General features: G+C 37.6%; 2 protein-coding genes across 4 annotated transcripts; both read left to right on the forward strand.

Moving 5' to 3' along the window:
• Positions 1-281: 281 nt before the first annotated feature.
• Positions 282-17,435, forward strand: LOC129885527 (pentatricopeptide repeat-containing protein At5g39710). 3 transcript variants are annotated; one of them, XM_055959827.1, is made up of 7 exons: positions 282-2,924; positions 3,312-3,469; positions 4,489-4,681; positions 5,333-5,451; positions 9,957-10,262; positions 11,123-16,792; positions 16,894-17,435. In XM_055959827.1, exon 1 carries the CDS (start codon positions 398-400, stop codon positions 2,699-2,701), a length of 2,304 nt encoding a protein of 767 aa, XP_055815802.1. In that variant the 5' UTR covers positions 282-397; the 3' UTR covers positions 2,702-2,924; positions 3,312-3,469; positions 4,489-4,681; positions 5,333-5,451; positions 9,957-10,262; positions 11,123-16,792; positions 16,894-17,435. The 3 variants fall into 3 exon arrangements, with proteins under 3 accessions (XP_055815802.1, XP_055815803.1, XP_055815801.1); XM_055959828.1 differs by having other exon boundaries at positions 4,621-4,681; XM_055959826.1 differs by lacking the exons at positions 4,489-4,681; positions 5,333-5,451; positions 9,957-10,262; positions 11,123-16,792; positions 16,894-17,435 and adding an exon at positions 3,650-3,971.
• Positions 9,295-17,100, forward strand: LOC129887978 (GATA transcription factor 26-like). The gene is made up of 4 exons (XM_055963245.1): positions 9,295-9,322; positions 9,957-10,262; positions 11,123-11,451; positions 16,894-17,100. Exons 1-4 carry the CDS (start codon positions 9,295-9,297, stop codon positions 17,098-17,100), a joined length of 870 nt encoding a protein of 289 aa, XP_055819220.1.
• Positions 17,436-17,900: the final 465 nt, after the last annotated feature.

Raw genomic sequence — 17,900 nt, forward strand, 5'->3', positions numbered from 1 at the left:
TGTTCGTACTTCGGCTCATTGGATGGGAAAATTTCTATTTTTTTTTAGAATCTATGATTATAACAAACACATATGATGATTATGAGAATACGTTGCTTTTTGATAATACTCGTAATATGTTATTATTAGCGGTTCCTTTTGTGTGAGTATTTTTTATTTTGATTGGTTACTTCATGCTTACGGGGAAAATATGCTAGAAACTACTATAATATATTGGCATGTACTAATTTCTAAATAACTCTACAAATAATTGCCGCTACTTCAAAATAAAAAATAAAAATATAGTTACTATAAGTTCTCTCTACTTTTAGATAAATACAGCAGTGAAGTCATATGCTGAATTCCTTTAGTAACTAGTATCATAGTTGCCGTAGCTCCGGTTGTAGCACTTTCCGACATGCTACTTGTTAAACCCTACCGGAGGGCCCTCCATAGCTCAACTCGGCAAGTCCAATCCGAAACCGTAGACTCACCATCTCCTTCCTCCATCATCCTTTTTGTCGACAGGGCTGTATCCATTCTTAAAGGTCACGACCCAATTTCCTTGAACTCCATTTCTTCCCAATTCACTCCTCAATATGCTTCTTCCGTGCTTTTCCAATGCCAATTCGATAAACCCCTTGCTCTAAGATTCATCAACTGGGCACGCAACCGCCAATTCTTCAACCTTAATTGCAAGTGCATTTCCATTCATATTCTCACTCGTTTCAAGCTCTACAAGACTGCCCAATCCATTGCGGAGGATGTCGCTTTGAAATTCGGCGATAACAAGGGTGAGTCGGTCTTTTCCTGTCTCAGGGACACTTACCATTCTTGCAAGTCAAGCTCTGCTGTGTTCGACTTGATGGTAAAATCCTATTCTCATTTGAAAATGATTGACAGAGCTATTAATGTCTTCGAATTAGCTAAGTCTAATGGGTTTATGCTCACTGTGTTGTCCTATAATTCCATTCTTGATGCATTGATCAGGGTATCATGTAATGGGTCTTTTGAATTAGCTCAAAAGTTTTATGATGATATGGTTAAATCTGGGGTTTCACCTAATGTGTATACTTATAATATTATGATCCGAGGGCTTTGTGCAAAAGGGGATCTTCAAAAGGGTTTAGTTGTTTTCAATGAAATGGAAAAAAGTGGCTGCTTGCGGAATGTTGTAACCTATAACACCATAATAGGTGGTTATTGTAAGACAGGTAAGGTTGATGAGGCAGTCGAATTGTTGAAACTAATGCAAGTGAGGTACTTGGAACCAAGTGTGGTCACATATAATGCTATTATTAATGGGTTGTGTCTAGAAGGAAGGATGAAAGAGACGAGTGAGATTTTGGAAGAGATGAGGGGAAAGGGATTAATGCCTGACGAGGTGACATATAACACACTGGTAAATGGCTATTGTAGAGAGGGTAATTTCCACCAAGCACTTGTTTTGCACTCGGAAATGTTAAGGAATGGTTTGTCTCCAGATGTTGTGACTTATACTTCTTTGATTAATAGCATGTGCAAGACCGGAAATTTGCACCGCGCTATGGAATTCTTCGATCAATTGCGTGCTAGGGGATTATATCCCAACGATAGAACTTACACAACATTGATTGTTGGCTTTTCTCAGCAGGGTCTTATGAATGAGGCTTATAAGCTTTTGAATGAAATGATTTCAAATGGCTTTTCCCCTTCAATTGTAACTTACAATACTTTAATTTATGGGCATTGTGCAGTGGGCAGGATGGAGGGTGCTTTACGTTTGACTCAAGAGATGGAACAGAGAAGGGTGGTCCCAGATGTTGTAACTTATAGTATAATTGTATCTGGGTTTTGTAGAAACCGTGAATTGGAAAGAGCATTCTGTGTTAAGCAGCAGATGGTTGAAAAAGGGGTTTTACCTGATGTTATTACTTATTCATCCCTAATTCAAGGTCTTTGTGAGCAGCAATGCCTGACTGAAGCTTGTGAACTTTTCCAAGAGATGTTGAGAGTAGGTCTGCAACCAGATAAGTTTACATATACTACACTTATTGGTGCATACTGTGCAAATGGGGATATTAAGGGTGCTTTTCACCTGCATAACAAAATGATCTATAAGGGTTTCTTTCCTGATGTCGTCACTTACAATGTCCTAATCAATGGGCTTAGGAAACAAGCTCGCACTAGGGAAGCAAAGCGGCTTCTGTTCAAGTTGTTGTACGAGCAATCAGTGCCAAATAGTGTCACTTACGACATGCTGATAGAAAGTTGCAAAGATCTTGAATGTAAGACTGCGGTAGATCTTATTAAAGGATTCTGCATGAAAGGTTTGTTGAATGAAGCTGACCAAGTTTTTGAGTTGATGCTGCAAAAACACAAGAAGCCGAGTGAAGTAGCTTATAACCTACTTATACACGGTCATTCCCGGGGTGGGAATTTGCATAGAGCCTTGAATCTTTACAGAGAAATGGTTAATCTTGGATTTATTCCTCATACAGTAAGTATTATTGTGCTGATGAAAGGACTTTTTAAAGAAGGGATGAGTGAGGAATTAAATCAAGTAATTCAAAGCACATTGGAAACCTGTAAACTTGCTGATGGTGAGCTAGCAAAAGTTATTATTGAGGTGAACTACAAGGAAGGGAACATGGATGCAGTATTTAGTGCACTTACTGATATGGCCAAGGATGGCCTTCTTCCAAATAGTGGGAAAACCGCTTTTTGTCACATGCCACAATAAAGTACTTGTCTAAAAATAATCACACCAACTTTTCCCATGCATGAGGTAGAGGGCGTCAAGCAAGCAGGAAACTGGGTTGCAACAAATTGTTTTCCCCTCCTTTAGGTTTCTCATGCCATTGTGAATGTGGGGAGAGCTAGTTTATTCAGATGAGCAACATTCTTTCGAGCGGTTTAAATTCCCACTTTGCTTGAAAATTGTATAACTTTCCACATGCTTGAAGGTCAGATATTAAACTCCTTTTATCTTTGGACTTAGTACATACCTCAATTTTTGTCAATTTCCTGCACATTAACTTCTGCATAAATACACTTTTTATACTTTCTTTAGGAAGTTTAATTATATTAGTTTTAGGTTCCTGTGTTTGGAAATTCAATGTACAGACATTAGCTGCAATTTTTTTGGGTTTTCGTCTTTTGAAATGGCATCATCATGCTAAATCGGGATTTCCTCTTCTGAAATGGCATTATCATGCTAACTGCTTACTCCCAGCATATCTGTCATATATTCCATCCGATACATTGCCTTCTCCCATTGCTGATTTACTGGCCTTGCCAATGTGATGCTCATGTTCCTAATGTCTATCTCTATTACATCTGCTATATTTTAGTGGTAGGTCGGGTCCATATACCAGCAACACATTCACAAAAAGATGAACAGACAGTTTTGAATTCCTCTCATCTATATAAGTAGGGTGCTTATTTGAAAAGGTGAAACAAGATGCAGAGAAGGAAGTGAGTTTCATTCGAAAAAGTGTGAAAACTCCAGGTATGATGTCTTTTACTAGTACATTTGGTTCTCATAGTTAAACTACATTAGACAATGACATGATTGTAGATGAAAGAACAATTGAAGTATTTCTTAAGCAAAACAATGCTGTTATAATTTAACTCTTTTTGCCAGTAATTTGATACGTGTTTGCCATTGTGAAATCTTCATTCCATGCAGCCTAAGGAGCTTGTCTGTTCAAGAACATTATTTGCACCATGATGAAGTCTGTTATGGATGGGCATGGCTGTTTCGAGAGTAGGATTTGATTTACAGTGTCTTGCCTTCAGATCAGCTATCACTTAGTCTCTGCACTTCTGGACTAACTTTTTCCATTCTAATACCAAATGTAATAATCCAAGTCTAGCAACTAGTCCCAGAACTTTCTGATTTTTGTAATTTTTATCAAAAGAACTTGAAGCTTGAAGTCTATCAGCCCAGAATGGCCAATTAGGGTAGAAGGCGTTCTCCCCTTTAATAAAAACTTCGGTTGTATAAACTAGTTCTGGCTTAAATATGTCTTTTGACAAGTTAAACACTCCATCCAAATTTCTCATACATTGACGTGCAGTGTGGTGTTACTATAATGGTATACAAAAATAATTGAGAACATAATGGGATCAGAAAAGACCAAGAGTACTGGCCCAGGTCTTCTCACTTTCTATTCACAGCTAACATGTTATGAACCTCAAGAAATTATGGTGCATTTGTGTTAAATAGGCTTCTCACAGGAAGCGGCAGGGCGTTTTCATATTGCCCCACAAATGGCTGTTTGCAAGTTCATCCAGAAGTTACATTTGATTTATTTGCTTCCAATGGTTCTGACGACACATGTAGACCAACTGTTCCCTGGCTACCAGTAGACGTCTCATCTTACTAGAGTGCGATGTTGATTGTTGGGAGCATCTGTTTCGTGTGCATCATAGTTAGTTTCTGAGTGTTGTTATTCAGTTCTGTGTTTCTTCTAGATTGGGCATGAGGGAAAATTTCTGTTTGTCATGAATAATCGCTTTGTGCAGAGAATAGAAGATTTTAAGGCAATAGCTCATGCCACAAATGAACATCCTGTAGCACTGCTTGCAGATGCAGAACACACAAAAAAAACTCTTGAAAAGTGCTAATACTATTTACATGCCTATCTTATCTCAAAGGTATCGAAATGCTGCTGCTGTTTCTGCATCCATACTTCCCAAGCTTTATGGCATCAAATTGGTAAGTAATGATTAATCCATATCCCGGAGTTCTAGTGCAACTGTGCAAGGGGAAACAGATGTAAAAATGGCAAGTAAGAGAAACAGATGTAAAAAAGCATTATTGCAAAGAAATTGAATGTAGTCATTCTTTTCTAGATCTGCTCTCAGTAGTGTAATCTGAGGGCCTTGGATATTTCAACACTAAATCTGATTCCACAATTGCAGGCAATTACTGCATTACATCCTTGTTATTTGGCAACTCTTTTATTTGCTCACTCTTAGATATTCAAATTATCATCTTGAAACTATTTAACACTCCTTTGCTTTGAGATTCTTGCTTAACAAGTTTTGACCACTAGACTAAAGGCCAAAAATTATGAAGATTCACCAAATCCAGCTTTCGCCCCACCCCCTAAATCCCCAGCCCCTTTTCTTTTGTTAGAGAATCTAAGACTTCTCTCATTGGAGTTATAGCGTACGTAGTTGAGAAATTACAGTAATCAAAGTTGATGACCTGTCATAAGGGGAAACAAAATTGTTCAGAATAGATCGAAGTTAATGACAACTCTATCATGATACATCTATTTCCATGGAAATGACAAGTTTTAGTCTACCGATTTCTTATCTGTTTATATATCTTGTGATCTGTCACCTCACTCAGACATTTTAGATTTTCAGAGCAAGACGAACTAGGTTAGCAGCAGCACATTCAATCTGATTTGAACTGGAATCATTCAGAACCAGATTTTATGGGTAAAGAGGGGCCATGTTTCCATTGTGGCATCAAGCGTAAGTTCTATTTACCATCTATATCCCATCTTTTATGTTTATCAATAATCTCATGCTTTACAGGATACTTGATTCAGTGATGCTTAGAATTTATGTGCCTGATATTCATCAAATAAACTCACATGCATGAAACACTAATATTCTCGAGCACTCTTAGAGTTGTCAAGATTTTGGGAATTGTAGACGTATAAGTACCAATGAGGTGGAGGAGGCTATGTGTAGGATTCTCCTCCTGATTTCCTTCTATCTCCTTCCCGGATTCTTCTCTTGATCAGTATTTTCTCCTAAAGTTTTCCACCTAATATCTCATAATTTAGGTTTTATAATTCTAATTTTAGATATTTGAATTATTTTTAGCCGAATCACCCCACTTGTATTCATACTTGGATCTGTATCCCCGAATCTTAAAATTTAGATCATGAAGGATCCCAACTCTAGATCTGCACCCGTATCGACACATAGACAACAACAACATAGCTAGTGTAATCCACGAGTCAGGTGTGGGAGGGTATATGCATAAACCTTACCTTACTTTTGTGGGATAGGGAGGTTGTTTTCGGTAGACTCTCGGCTCAAAAGAGGATTATTCAAAGTAGGGTTGCAAGAAAATATGACAACAAAATAGTAAGACACAAAGTAAGTAACACCATCAAACAGTAATTCACATTAGAGAATAAGAAACTACGTGGTTACTACATACCACTACTAATAAGAAGGAGACGAGATAAGGCTAGTCCCTGGTCTCTCCACATAAAGTGCGACAACATTTGGTTACCTACTAATCTTCTTCCCTAATACTCGATCATTATACCTTCCTATCTCTGGTCAAGTCCTTATTAAGTTGAAATCGTGTCATATCCCATCTAATTACCTCCCCTAGTTTTTCTTCGGCCTACCTTTATTTCTCCTAACTTTTGATTCATCCAACCTCTCATAACTCCTTACTGGTGCATCCGCGCATATTCTCTTTACATGCCCGAACCATCTAAGCCTTGCTTCCCTTATCATGTTTGCCACAAAGGTCACTCCCCCTTTACCTTTCACAACTTTGTTCTTAATCCTCTTTCTCCTAGTATGCTCACACATCCATTTGAGCATCCTTATCTCAGTTATATTCATCTTCTGAATGTGAGCATTCTTGACTTGCCATCACTCTGCCCATAAAACAATGTAGGTATAACAACCAATATGTAAAACTTACTTTTAGGCCTTGGCGACATATTCTGGACTCTAGATGCGAGCCTCCATTTCATGCACTCCGCTCGAATACGATATGCGACATCATGATCAATCTCTCCGTCTCCTTAATTTATGGACCTTAGATACTTGAAGCTTACTCTCTCGGGTATGATTTGTGCGTCAATCTTTAATTCCACCTTTGCCTCACGTGTTATGTCACTGGACTTGCACTTCAGGTACTCTATTTTAGTCATGCTTAACCTAAAAACTTTAGACTATAGGGTCTGTCTCCAAACTTTCAGTCTATCAATAACTCCACCGCGCGTCTTGTTCAATCAATATTATGTCATCTATGAATAGTACACACCACGACACCTCCCTGTTAATATGTCACATCAATTCGTCCATCACTAAGGCAAAAATGAATGATTAAGGTTTGATCCTTGGTGCAATCCTATCATGACCGAAAGTGTTCCGAGTCTCCCATTGTCCTAACCCCTAAGGTTTTGGCTCCATAGTACATGTGCTTAATTTCCCTAGTGTAAGCCACAAACACATTTCTGAACTCCAAACATCTCCCAAGTATCTCCTTAGGGACTTCATCGTACGCTTTTTCTAGGTCGATGAACATTGTGTAATTGTTTCTTCTTGTCCCTATATTTCTCCAACAATCTCCTTAGAAGATGAATGACTTCTGTAGTAGATCACCTTGACATGAATCCGAATTGGTTTTCAGAGATAGACTCACCCTTTCTCATCCTCATCTCGACCACCTTCTCTTAAACTTTCAAAGTATGGTTTAATAGCTTGATACCCTATAGTTGTTGCAATTCTGAATGTCATCCTTGTTCTTGTACAACGACACCATGGTACTTCACCTCCATTCTTCTGGCATTTTAATCATCCTAGAAATAACATTAAACAATCTAGTTGATCACTCCATACTTGCCTCGCCTACATTCTTCCAAAAATCCATCCCATTTGGCTCGAAACGCGCTAGCTCCGCCAACACGATATCCCTGTCCCAGTGAATTCGTCTGCCATCTTTGTCTAATGTATGCCCCTTCTACTAACACTGTCATTCTTGTCCTTGATGTACTCCAGGTGATTGAACCTTTTCTCTGTTTGGTAAGCCTGTACAATTTTCTATCTCCACCTTTCCACTCAAGCTCTTCATACACGTGCTCAAAAACGATCATTTTAGCCGTCGTGTCCGCTAGCTCCACTTTCTTGTTCATCGTCTTGTACCTCTCCCTATTCCTTCTTGTCTAAGCCTTTCACTAATGTTGTGTATGCAACCTTCTTGGCTTTCACTTTTCCTTAGACCTCTCTATTCCACTACCATTCCCCTTTATGCCCGCCTAGGTAACCTCTCGAGACCTCAAACACCTCTTTTGTTGATTCCATGGTATAGTCAGTTGTCCTAGCCTACATTCTATATGCATCCCCGCTACTCCTTAAGCCCTTATAACCACCAACTCCTCTTCAATCTCCTGACCCTCACCATCTAATCCTTGGTTGGTCATATGCACCCCTCTTCTTCTTTTTCTTCCTTGATATCTAAATTCATAACACGAGCTTATGATATGTTGTAAATTTCTCGCTCGGGATAACCTTGCAGTCCTTGCATAAACTATCACCTTTCCTAAGGAGCAGATAATCTATCTAAATCTTAGCCACCACATTACGGTAGGTCACCAAGTGCCACCAACTCGAAAGCTTTCACAAAGTTGAAAGGAAACTCCTCCATTTCTATGGCCAAATACGAAACCTCCATGTACATCATCATATCCTCTCGAAGTAGTCCCTATGTGACCACTAATTTCACTTTCTAAATTAGTTTTAGTATGCATTTACCTCGTTCAACTCCTTTTAGAAGCATTTTTGACCTTCTCATCCAAACCCGCCTGTAGTGATAATGCACAAAACTAGCTTAATGATCATAATCCTATCATTCACCCGCCTAACCTCTACCACTTACTCCCTGAGTTCCTTGTCTACTAAAATGCCTACTCCATTCCTCCTCCTCAAGCTTTCTTCCTACACCTCGAGCTTCCTGAGTACCATAACTTAAACCCGGCTACATCCGTAGCCTTGATTCTTATCCATTTGGTTTCCGAACACAAGCTATATTGATCTTCCTCTTCTTATGAATCTTTCCTAACTCTATTAACTTCCACGTCAATGTTCCTATGTTTCAAGACTCAACTCTCAACCTAGAAGCTCCCTTGGTACCCTTACCACCCTGCCTCCCGCCCTCGCTCCCAATGGAGGACATAACCTTAAAGTCTTAAACTACTGTCGAACCCCGAATCCACCAACTCTAGTTATAGAGTAATCAAATGTACTATAAACAACACAAAGAATGGGCGAGCCATAATGTCAAAAAACTCTAAATCTGAACAGTGACAGTCTCGCAATACAATGAAGAAAATAAAAAGAAGCAATAACCAGTTAAAAGTAGGAATCAAAAACACAGTAATATTTATAAGGGTGCAGCAATAAATTCCCGAATGCAATATCAGATTTAAGGAAATCAGTTAACAATCAAGCAACAATAAGAGGCTGCGCAATCTGTTAAGGAAAAATCAGGTTTAGATAAGACAAGAAAAGAAAGGGGGTGATGGATTGTACCTTGGAGTCAATGGGAATAAAAAAACTACTATGGGCAGATTTCCTGAAATCCGGCGAGGTCTGATGTACTCCTTGGTCTGCCGGTCGTTGTAGTTGGTGAATCATTGGTCATCGGGATGGGGGTTCTGGATGCTTGCTGACCGGTGGAGGCATGCAACGAAAAAACAGAGGGAGAGGGAGAGAAAGGGAGAAATAAAGAGGGGCTGGAGAAAGAGATAGTCCCTGTTGAATATTGTACAGTTAATCACTCGTTTTGGATGGTGACTTTCCTCCTTAAAATATCATGCAAACAAATACAGTCTGCCAAGAGGTTAACTATTTTGCATGGTTCCTTCAAATATCAAGCAAATCCTTTTCAATCTTTCCACTATAAAGCTCAAAGTTCAACTATTTTGTATGGTTCCTTAACATGCTGATGAAAATGTGAGTACAAAAGCAGTTGACACATCCTAAAAATCTATGCAAGTTTCACTGAAAGATATTTCCTCTTGTTTTTCCAAAGAAATTCCCCGCTAAACATACTCTAGTTTCATGAAGCTTCCTTTCTCGTGTAATACATTCTATACCTTTTTACAGAAAGTCTTAATTGTCAATGATCATTGTGCTTTAGTTTCTGAGATAAGTTTCTGCCTGTAAGAAAGTATTCATATTTTGTCCCAGTTTAAACACTAATTAATTGTGAACGCACACAGAAACTATTCTTTGGAGAAATGGGCCACCTGAAAAACCAGTGCTCTGCAATGCATGTGGATCAAGATGGCGGGTTAGGAGGACACTAGATGGCTATATTCCCAGACATGCAAACAGAGAAATACAGAGCTATCAGTTACATTCTGAGATGAAGCCGGCTTGTGATGACCAAAAGCTAGAAGTTGGAGTAGACGTTTCTGGACAGGATGGCTCTTCAGCTTGTCTTGAAGAGGAAATGAATAACATATCAAGCTTAGGTTCAGCAGGGTCATCTTCAGGCAACTGCATGCAGATGGAAGAAATAAGTGGTAAAATAATTTCACTCTTATATAGAGCACTTAACTTGTCTCAGCAAATATGTTGCGCGTTCTGAATCAAATCCTCTCTTAAGCATAAGGGTTATAAAAATGGAAAAAACTAATATCTTCCTATTCAATTTCTGGCCGATTGCTTTCTTCTGTTTTGTGTGATAGTAATCCCAAAACTCTTAATGTCAAAGAAAATTCTGAGATAGATGAAATTAGACTACCAAATCATTGTAGATGCACCTTCCCAAAAAGTAATCCTTCAGTGCAGTCTTCTGATTCAAAAGAGAAGGAAGAGACAGTTCACCCAATATTATTATTGATTCCAATTAAGAACTTCTCTTATTCTATTGATTAAAAATGGATAAATTTGCTCACCCACCCCCCACCCCCACCCCCAACCCTTTACCCCCCCCCCCCACCCGCCCACAAAAAACTTGAGCTCTAAGACAACTTGATAAACATGTATCAAGATTCACGACACTCGGGTTTATTTTTATGCAGGAAATTCTTTTCGTTTCCCGATTATTTTGATGTGCTTGTCAAATCACATTCAGGGTTTTACCAAAAAAAGCCGTAGGGGATCAATCATTATATGATACTGTATAAACAAAATATTGGGTTTCTTTCTTGCTCATAGACCATTAATTATAGCCTCTCCTAAGCTTCAAAAACTTACTTTCCTTTACACAATGAATTGACATCGACAAATTATAGGTAATTTGGATTTTCAATAAAGACATGAACTGATCAGTCCAACTACACCTTAACCATACAAATAATAAAAGCTTTACCCCAAAGAAAAAAGATCTATTGTATTAAACCTTATTGTTTTGTTTGTGCTAACATTCACCTTTTGTTAGGAGAAGCAGACAAAGATCCTCTCTGGAATCCTGACAGTGTCCCTAGAAGAAAGAGATCAAAGCTTAGACAACACATTTTGTCCCCTGTTGAAAGACTCCAGAGGCAACTTTATAACAATCTACAGGAACCAGACTTTGAAAATATCTCTGCCGATGATGAAAATATTCTAATTTATGCAAGGAACAAATACATTCCTCCTAATGAGATTGGTCTTGGAGCTAAGCTGCTCGTATCACCAACTACTACTGCAGAACACTCATCTCTATCTCCAATGGCAGAAGATAACGCCTCTTGCTCCGCGAATGTTCCTGTAGAAAAATTCCAATCTGTAAGTGAATTTTGAGATGCATGCATAAGGTTCAAGCTGGTATGTGAAGCCAACTCTTATTATCTAGTTAGTGCTATGTTGGTTAAAAACAATTTTGGTTGTTCCAACTTTACCGGATGTCCCCAACGGCAATGCACAACAACTTGCATGTTTTGAGACCATCTAGTTTGCCAATTCTTCCGTTTTATTGGATGGAATTTCAATGAATTAGATATGTCTATTCTGCTTTTTGGGTTCATATAATATGTCAATTCTGATGTCTGTCACCGTGTGCTTACGTGTAAGTTTGTTAGTGTAAAGAAATGAATTTTTGGGTCTAACTCAACCCCAAAAGCTAGCTTATAAGGGAAGGATCGCAAGTCCATATAAGGATATAAGGAGTCCATAATTCCCTCATCCTACTGATGTCGGACTTAACACCCTGCCTCACGCCCGGTACTGGACATCTGGTGCGTGGACAATATAATATGGAGCCCAACATAGGTAAATCATAAATTGGGATGAGTCTGACTCTGATACCGTGTAAAGAAATGAATCTTGGGCCTAACTCTACGTCTCTACCCCAAAAGCTAGCTTATGAGGGGAGAATTGTGCAAGTCTATAATTCCCTCATCCCACCGATGTGGGACTTAACAAACCCAATATCCATTCTCTACAGATAGTTTGCCTGGACTCCACAGTAGACTTACATTGTAACGTCTCAAAGGACATTTGACTTACATATGCTTGTCATTACAACTGTAATGGCTTGCATTACACTTTGTTTCAGGATAAACAATAATGTACTAGATCTTTTTTTTCTTGATAAGGTAAAGGCTTATTGACTAAGTATCAAGAAGGTAGCAAAACCAAAACTTACGAAAGACTGTTGGGAATATCCATACAGTCAATTACAACATCTCCCTTGCAACTCCAAAAACTCCATATATTGATCTATATTAATAATGAAACTACGTTTACACCAACAAAACAAACTATGTAAAACGCTTGTTTTTATCTCTAGAATTATGGTCTTTTTGCCCATCAAAACAAACTTTATTTCTTTTTAGCCATATAGTCCAGAATATGCACAAAGGTATAGTTCTCTAGATTTGCTTCAAAGTTTTATGTGTTCTCTGCTGCTGCCAACTCTGTAATAATTCCTTCACATTCTGAGGCATGATCCAATAGAACCCACAAATACTGAAGAAAAATTCTCAACATTGTCTAGCTATTTTGCAATGCATAAGAAGGTGATTCACTGTCTCCAACTCTTCTTCACATAAGTAGCATCTATTACTTAATACAAAACCCTTTTTCTGAAGATTATCCTGAGTAAGGCAAGCTCCCCATGCTGCAATCCAACCAAAACAAGCTACCTTTATAGGAGCTTTAGTTCTCTAAATCCCTTTCCATGGCCAACTAATATCACAAAATCTTGTTTGCTTCATCAGAAGACTATAACATTTTTTTACTGAAAAGGTTCCATCTTTACTAGCTATCCATACTAGTGAATCTCCCTACTCTGATCAATGTGGGTATAATCCAGTTGGGGGAGTAATTGACAAAAGCCTTCAATTTCCCAATCATTCAAATTTCTAGATCATATGGCTATGCAAAATGAAACTGTTGGAAATGAGGGTGGAAAAGCAAATGCATGAGAAAATAGACCCGCTCCACATTATATGGATACTACATCAAGGGTATGTCACTAAATTGTTCATTAAAATGTTGTTTCTATTGCATCTTCTTCCGTATACGGAGATGGAATTCTGATTATTGAAGAAATAGGTATGTCAGCTTTAGGATAAGGTATGCTCAACCACAAAAAGTTTGAAAACTAAGTCGACCACAAAGTCTATTTGATCTCCTTTTAAGTTATAACGACAAGTCGATAATATTTACAATAAAGAGAAGCTAGAGAGCCATTAATACATAATCCAGGAACAATTAAGACTCAGTACTGAGTTTGATAAATGCCCCCACGTAACAACATAGGTCCAGGGGCAGATCTAGAAAGGGTCGCGAGGGGCTTCACCTAAATCCACTCGGCAAAAATTACACGGTATATATAAGGTATTTTTTATTTATTTTATTTATTTATATATAAATTTTGAACCTCCTGAACATAAGATTAGAGGTCGACTTAGTGGTACGGGGGGTTCAAAATTCATCTTGAGGTTTCAAGTTCAAATCTCAAGCACTACATTTTTTCCCGAACCCCCTTAGTGAAAATGTTGGATCCGCCACGTTACATGTAATAACATTTCAAAATAGATTTATACTTTTATATTACTAGGTAGACTTCGAAGTAATATGAAGTAGACATACTAAAAGCAACAAGCAGTGTAAAATCGAAAAAATGTATTCACAACCATAAAACTTCAAAGAATGCCAGGAAATACTAAAACAAAAGAAAAGAGCAAAGAGAGTAAAATATATTACAACTTAGAAAAGGAAAATGGAACGTGGGAAGAAATGAGAATGTTAAAATCTCTGTCATTCTTTTGAACTGTGGCAGAGCAATGTAAAATTGTAAATGATGATAGCTGAAAAAGGAAACTATAGGAGTGATTCTTGGGACTGAATAAGCATCTTGGGCTCTGGAGGATCATACAACTGAAAAAAGCTACTTTTGGGTTTTTAAAGAAAGAATAAATCTTGGGCCTAACTCAACCCCAAAAGTCAGCTTATGGGTGAGGATTGTCCAAGTCATCAATTACCCCTCCCATATCCCATGTGGAACTCTTAACAGGGTCGTACCTTCGTATTCTTAGTTTTGTTTGAAACTTAGAATGCTTAATCTACAAAGTTGATTATTTTGCCAAAGAAGGAAGTAGTATCGGCAGGAGATACAATTTTATGCCAAAAAAGAAAAAGAAAAATGGTGGAGCGGTGTACAAGAAGTACGCCTGCTTGTTGTCTTTCGGATTAGCTTTCCTTCTTTACCAGCAAGCCTATTTCTGTATTTTTGCTTCAAGGGCATGCTTGTGACATTACAACTGTACCTCCAGAGTAGACGATATTGAGAGTAGCTAATGGACATGTACTTTCACTAATATTGTTGTTTCGCACACCATATAAAATTCCTTTACTTGTCAAAATAATCATTATTAGCATTAGCAGCAAACATATGATTTTGAAAACACAATCTTGAGAAAATTTTGAAGAGGTCAAGGAAGAATTAGTATTTAATTGTCTTACCTAGTTTGCTCCCTAATCCTGAAAGAAGTCCCTCCTACATTTAGGAATCTGTTCACAATATTAGTACAAACAAAAAAAATCAGTATTTGAAGTCCCTCTGAGCCAACAAGGATCAGGAACATTAGACATTTATATACTACTACCTTAATTCCTATTTAAATGTAATTTAAGCTTTTGGCATAAACATTAAGAAAACCATTTAATAACAATAATAATAAGGGTTATTTGACTAAGTTAACCTTTATATCTCCTCAAGTTACTCCCACCGCCCCATATTAGTGGTCCACCTTTCTATAAATAGTTGTCCCAAATTACTTGTCAATTTACAAAACGAAGACAAAATTAATTTAAAATGTTCCATTTTACCCCTACAATTAATATTTTTTGAAAGCCTAAACGAGTTTATAAATTCCAAAAGGTTACCTTTTCAAAGGAGTGGATAAAGGGTAAAATAGTAAAACTACACATCTTATTTATGATTTCTTAAGGGGCGTGTAAAGAGGAAAGTGGACAACTAATGGGACCGAGGGAGTATCCATTATCTCTCCATAGATCATTTATTGGAGCAAGGTTTGATTTGAATAAGAAAGTAGTTGTTACTATAATTTATGCTCTTCACAAATGTACTGTTTTTTTTGGGGGGGTGGGTGGGTGGGTGGGAATGAGGTAAAAATGTTGACTTTTTAGTTTCCCTTTTGTAATGTATGCTCATTCTTTGTGGCCAAATATGTATGATTACAGAAATTATGGCTAAATAAAACGGAAGAATTATAAATAAATGCACAACTGGCAAACTAGATGGTCTCAAAACACGCAAGTTGTTGTGCGTAGCCGTTGGGGACATCCGGTAAAGTTGGAACAGCCCAAATTGTTTTTAACCAACATTGCGCTAGCTAGGTAATAAGAGTTGGCTTCACATACCAGGTTGAACCTTATGCATGCATCTCAAAATTCACTTACAGACTGGCATTTTTCTATAGGAACATTCACTGAGCGAGAGGCATTATCTTCACAGATGTACTGCTGATAGTCTTGAGCATTATATAATGCAAGTTATCGTATCTACTTGTGCTGATGGAGCATCAGATACTTATTGCAGAAAATTAAATTTGTTCAAGGTTAGGGAACTCTTCCTGGGCTTATTTCTATATTTTTATATTGCGGTAACTTAGGGTGATAATTTTGCAAAATTTATATGGGGCAGTTCCAAGTGAAAGATTTTGTAGTCAGTAAAGTAAGCTTATTGGATTTATCGTCTTCTGACTTTGGCATTCTAAATGCTCAGAACATTTTTATTGGTCCGTGGCGGGATGGTTTTGCTGATAAAGTTGTCATGTATCATGCTCAATATTTTTCGTAATGAATTTGGTGACTTAGCCTTTTCTTGTTTTAATTATAGATTGAAACTGTGTTTGGGTATGTTGGTGTTGTTGTATTGAAACTGTATCTGGGATGTTGGTACTACGATGGGTGATTTCACAACTTGCAAAATTGGGTTGACCAGGATATTCAGCAGGCTGTAATAACTTGGGGGGTTGCTAAATCTATTGATTGCAGTTCATTGAACAATTATATCATTTATTAGCTTTGCCTTCGTCATTAACTCATTATTATACATCCTCTTTTTTTCAATAGATTTTTGTCATATTTTTCTTTCAATCTTGCTTCAAATACATTTCTTTTGAGTTGAGTGTCTATCGGAAACAACCTCTCTATCCACAAAGGTAGGGGTAAGGTTTGCATACATACCGCTCTCCTCAGACCCCACTTGTGGTATTACACTGGGTATGTTGTTGATACATATTTATGGGATGGTCAAGGACATGGATACTTTAATTGGATTGTCACATGTTAAAGGCTTGGAACACTAGCCATGTGCATACGGCATTTTTCATTTGCATCATGCATGATGATGAGGACAAGATGGCGATACTTTAAGTCTTGGTCATAATGTAAAATGGGTATCCTTCGAATTTCTCTGGTCATTGGTCATGAAGTTTGTTATATAAGCTGGTGATTATTGCTTCTGGAGTATGTTGGTGCTCAATGTCAAGCTTGTGAAGCTGAAAATTTTAGTACAAACTAGATCAGCCATCAGTTGCATTTTCACAATGGTGTGGCAAGGCTGTACCTGATTGCTTCATAGAGTGCAAAATAGGTATCCACAGTATCTGAAGTTTTCCATTGAACCTAGAGAGCTTAATTGTCTGAATTAAGAACCAACTCTAATATATAGATGTTTTTTCCTTGCTTATACAGCTGGACGTTGATTTATCTGATCAAACAACAGCGGCCTCTTCTGTTCTTCACTTCTTCATCCCAACTTCAGCAAGTTCATTCTCAAAGAAAGCTCTGAAGTTACTTGGATGGGGCATACGTCCTTCAAGATCATGTTCACGGCCACTTAAGCAGCTCAAGAGCACCTGTTCTTTGGAAAATCTAGTTGGGGTTAATTATTTACTTTAACGAAGCTCTATTTTATTGCTAGGCTTCTACTTCCAGGTCAACACACAACTGACGAAAACTCGGTTTTATATGGAACCGATAATTTTCCCTACTTGTAACAAGCCCTTTGTTAAACCTCCTCCCCTCCCAAAAACCCTCTTCCAAGGAAATAGAAAACTGAATAAATATTTCACTTTTATGGATGAAATGGTGCAAAGTGGAGATCAGTTATTACAAATGTTGTTTTAGTTATATTGTGTATTTTCCCAGGAGATGGTTATATATAAGATATGAGATCTTTGTAGTATCATTCTATTCTCTTCAAATTATAATTCATCGTCGGAGATCATTTCCTTGGAAATTTGAAGTTTGAAATTTCGAAAAATATGTTATGCAATGAAAGAGAGTGGCTGTGGCTTTAATTTTAACAAACTTAATTGCAGTAATGTCTCTAATTTGTCTTTACAATTGACAATGGTTGATCGTTTGATTTTGATTTGCTAGTAAGCAAGATTATTTTTTCCGAATTTCCAGAAACAAGCAAGTTCAGCAAGATGACTCAATTTGATTTTGTTAAAGCTTTTGGATTCGATTCTGGAGAAAATTTTAAAAAATACGTAGGAAAAAGTTGTATTTTTTAATAAGCTAGTACGGAGTAGTATTTAGGTATCGATGAATTAGGCTGTATTTGTTAGGTTCAATTTCGAAAAACTATGATCAGTTTCTTAATTCAGATGCCATTTGTCTGGCTTCGAGTTTGTCTTTGTTACAACACTCGGTATCCTTGTTTCCTTTTAGTCATTCTTATCCTGGCCACTAAT

The sequence above is a fragment of the Solanum dulcamara genome, chromosome 4 (assembly GCF_947179165.1).
Source record: "Solanum dulcamara chromosome 4, daSolDulc1.2, whole genome shotgun sequence".
Lineage (NCBI taxonomy): Eukaryota > Viridiplantae > Streptophyta > Magnoliopsida > Solanales > Solanaceae > Solanum > Solanum dulcamara.

Bases quoted from the DNA above. Each gene is read 5' to 3' on its own strand.
- LOC129885527 (XM_055959827.1), top strand. From the start codon at position 398: ATGCTACTTGTTAAACCCTACCGGAGGGCCCTCCATAGCTCAACTCGG.
- LOC129887978 (XM_055963245.1), top strand. From the start codon at position 9,295: ATGGGCAGATTTCCTGAAATCCGGCGAG. The intron at 10,263-11,122 runs GTAAAATAATTT...ACCTTTTGTTAG, and splicing joins GCAGATGGAAGAAATAAGTG to GAGAAGCAGACAAAGATCCT. The intron at 11,452-16,893 runs GTAAGTGAATTT...TTGCTTATACAG, and splicing joins CTGTAGAAAAATTCCAATCT to CTGGACGTTGATTTATCTGA.